Raw genomic sequence first — 2,500 nt, 5'->3', positions numbered from 1 at the left:
GCCGTTGCTGCCTCCGTTTCCGTTCTTTCCGTTTCCGTTGGAACCGTATCCATTGCTTCCGTTCCTACCGTTTCCATTCCTTCCGTTGCCGTTGGAGCCATAACCGTTACCGTTACCGTTGGTGGCGGGTCCATAGGCGTATCCGGCGTCGGGAACGACTCCGATGAGCTCGTTGACGGAGTAGAAGCTCTCAGCTTGAGAACAGTCCACGTTGAACCACCAGTCACATACCAGGTACTGCTGGTTGAAGATGGTACCGTTGGGGCACAGGAAGGAGTCCTGTTGGCGCCTGAGGGCGCGGTCCTGGCAGATATGGAACACCTGGCAGCCGGCTTCAGCTGCAGTGTCGGCGTAATAACCTTGCACCGCCTGGTCATCGCAGGAGAATCCGGTGTCGGGCACGGAAGCCAAGATGGGGTAGTCCTCGCCGGGGACGCCGCCCCCTGGAATGTTCTCGGCCAAAGCGGCGATCTCAGGGTCTACTCCGTAGGCGCCGTTGGGCGTGCCATAGGTGTTGCTTGGTGGCGCATAGCCGTTGCGAGGGGCAGGGGCTCCGAAACCGTTTCCGTTTCCATTGAATCCGTTGGTGGGTGCTGAATACCCGTTACCATTACCATTTCCGTTACCGTTTCCGTTGAATCCGTTGGTGGGTGCTGAATACCCGTTACCATTACCATTTCCGTTACCGTTTCCGTTGAATCCGTTGGTGGGTGCCCCATACCCGTTGCTGGGAGGCGGAGGTGCTCCGTAACCGTTACCATTTCCGTTGAATCCGTTGCGGCTGTCGGCCACAACGACGCCAAGGATTGCTGCAGATATATAAAAGCATTAATATGAAGAGCAGTGATAATTGCTGGGAATCCACATATTCCAAGAACTTCAATAGTGTATAGGGAAAGCTATATTCTTCGCGGCTATTGTATTAATATATGGAGACAAAAGGTAAAGATAATGACGAACCGCAGAGAATGAGGGACTTCATGGTGAGGGCTTCGAAGCGGGAGAGGAGGAGGGAGAGTGACGATGAACCGCCTGGCGGCCGACCTTTATACTCGAAGGCGCGGTTCAGACTCCGCCCACCGACCTTCGTTCTGACTTGGTTTAGCTGTCGGTGTGAAAAACGAGGTCGCTGCTACGGAAAGAGCATGATGTTCAGGAATTTAGCAGAAACTTATTTGCGTATCTCTCTCTCTCTCTCTCTCTCTCTCTCTCTCTCTCTCTCTCTATATATATATATATATATATATATATATATATATATATATATATATATATATATATATATATATATATATAATGTATACATATATATATATATATATATATATATATATATACATATTTGGATGTATATTTACATTTATAGAAGTAATCTATGAATAAAATACATATGATATATATACATACAGTATATAATATATACATATGCATGCATACATACAGACATGCATATATACATGCCCACATACACACATACATACCTATATGCAGGCACACACGCGCACACATCTGTGAGTGTGTTCAAGCATAATATGTACATACATACATACCACAAGATTGAAATTCAGTTATATCGTTAATATAGTAAAAAGAGTATAACAGAGAAAAAAATAATATTCATATACATTAAAATACATGACTGTACTGCGCGAATCTTCAGAAAGCAGAAAAGATCTCCGAGTTCAATTAATTGAAGTAAAAATATATAAATCATTAAAAGATATTGGAATGTTGCACATAGTAATGTGTAAAAAATAAAAAAAACGTTTTACAAGACACAAATGGTTAGATGACTATGATAAAAATGTTGCGACAAAAACGTTTTTATGAAGAACTGCAGTGAGATTTTCTCTTCGAAGTACGCAGGGAGGGCGTTCCAGTTTTCAAATTTTCAAATTTCGAAATGTATCATTCGTGCGATCACCTTTCCACTGACCGGATGTGGCGCAAATAGGCAGTTTTTTGTATGATGTAGAGACTTTCCGACTTTCTTGGTAGCAGAATGTATATGCTTTAATAACTTAAAACAAGGTAAATTAGTGAGAAATATGGCCGTTCATATTTGAAAGCGAATCGCGGTTCTGATGAATGATACCAACTTGTTTATTGATTTTCTTAGAAATGAAGCTGACGTGAAGCTTCAAAGCTTAGTTGGATTCTTTTTTCATGTAATTTTGTTTCTGGGTTTTGTTTTGAATATTCTCAGATTTTGTTTGTTTGGAATATGACGGAGGAATTAATGTACACAGTGTAAGTTTTTTGTATGAAGCCATTCACTCACACGTTCTAGTTGAGCATCGTTGTTGAAATGAAGTGGGAGTGAACTGTGATAGATTTTGAGATTACCATCAGTAAATAAAAGGAATTTAAAAGGTTTAGCAGCCTCGACAATACTGTCCAGATATAAAAGGGAATAGAAATGGGTCCAAATGGATCCCAGTGGGACTCCATGGGCCTTTGCTGCTCGGGTAGACTAGCCACCCGTGAATACAACAAAGTG

At 42.3% G+C, this 2,500-nt stretch overlaps 1 protein-coding gene across 1 annotated transcript in view; it reads right to left on the bottom strand.

Moving 5' to 3' along the window:
• LOC138859085 (pro-resilin-like) overlaps positions 1 to 1,017 on the bottom strand; it is a 1,275-nt gene extending 258 nt beyond the window's left edge. Inside the window, exons 1-2 of the mRNA XM_070124742.1 lie at positions 961 to 1,017; positions 1 to 809 (exon numbers count right to left, since the gene is read on the bottom strand). The exon at positions 1 to 809 is cut by the window's left edge and continues 258 nt beyond it. Of these exons, the coding sequence (XP_069980843.1) occupies positions 1 to 809; positions 961 to 982 (831 nt within the window). The 5' untranslated portion in view covers positions 983 to 1,017. The remainder of the gene's footprint in view (positions 810 to 960) is intronic.
• Between the last annotated feature and the right edge of the window lie 1,483 nt (positions 1,018 to 2,500).

Source organism: Penaeus vannamei, chromosome 8 (assembly GCF_042767895.1).
Source record: "Penaeus vannamei isolate JL-2024 chromosome 8, ASM4276789v1, whole genome shotgun sequence".
NCBI classification, from domain to species: Eukaryota; Metazoa; Arthropoda; class Malacostraca; order Decapoda; family Penaeidae; genus Penaeus; species Penaeus vannamei.
This window is presented reverse-complemented; position numbering and strand designations above follow the sequence as displayed.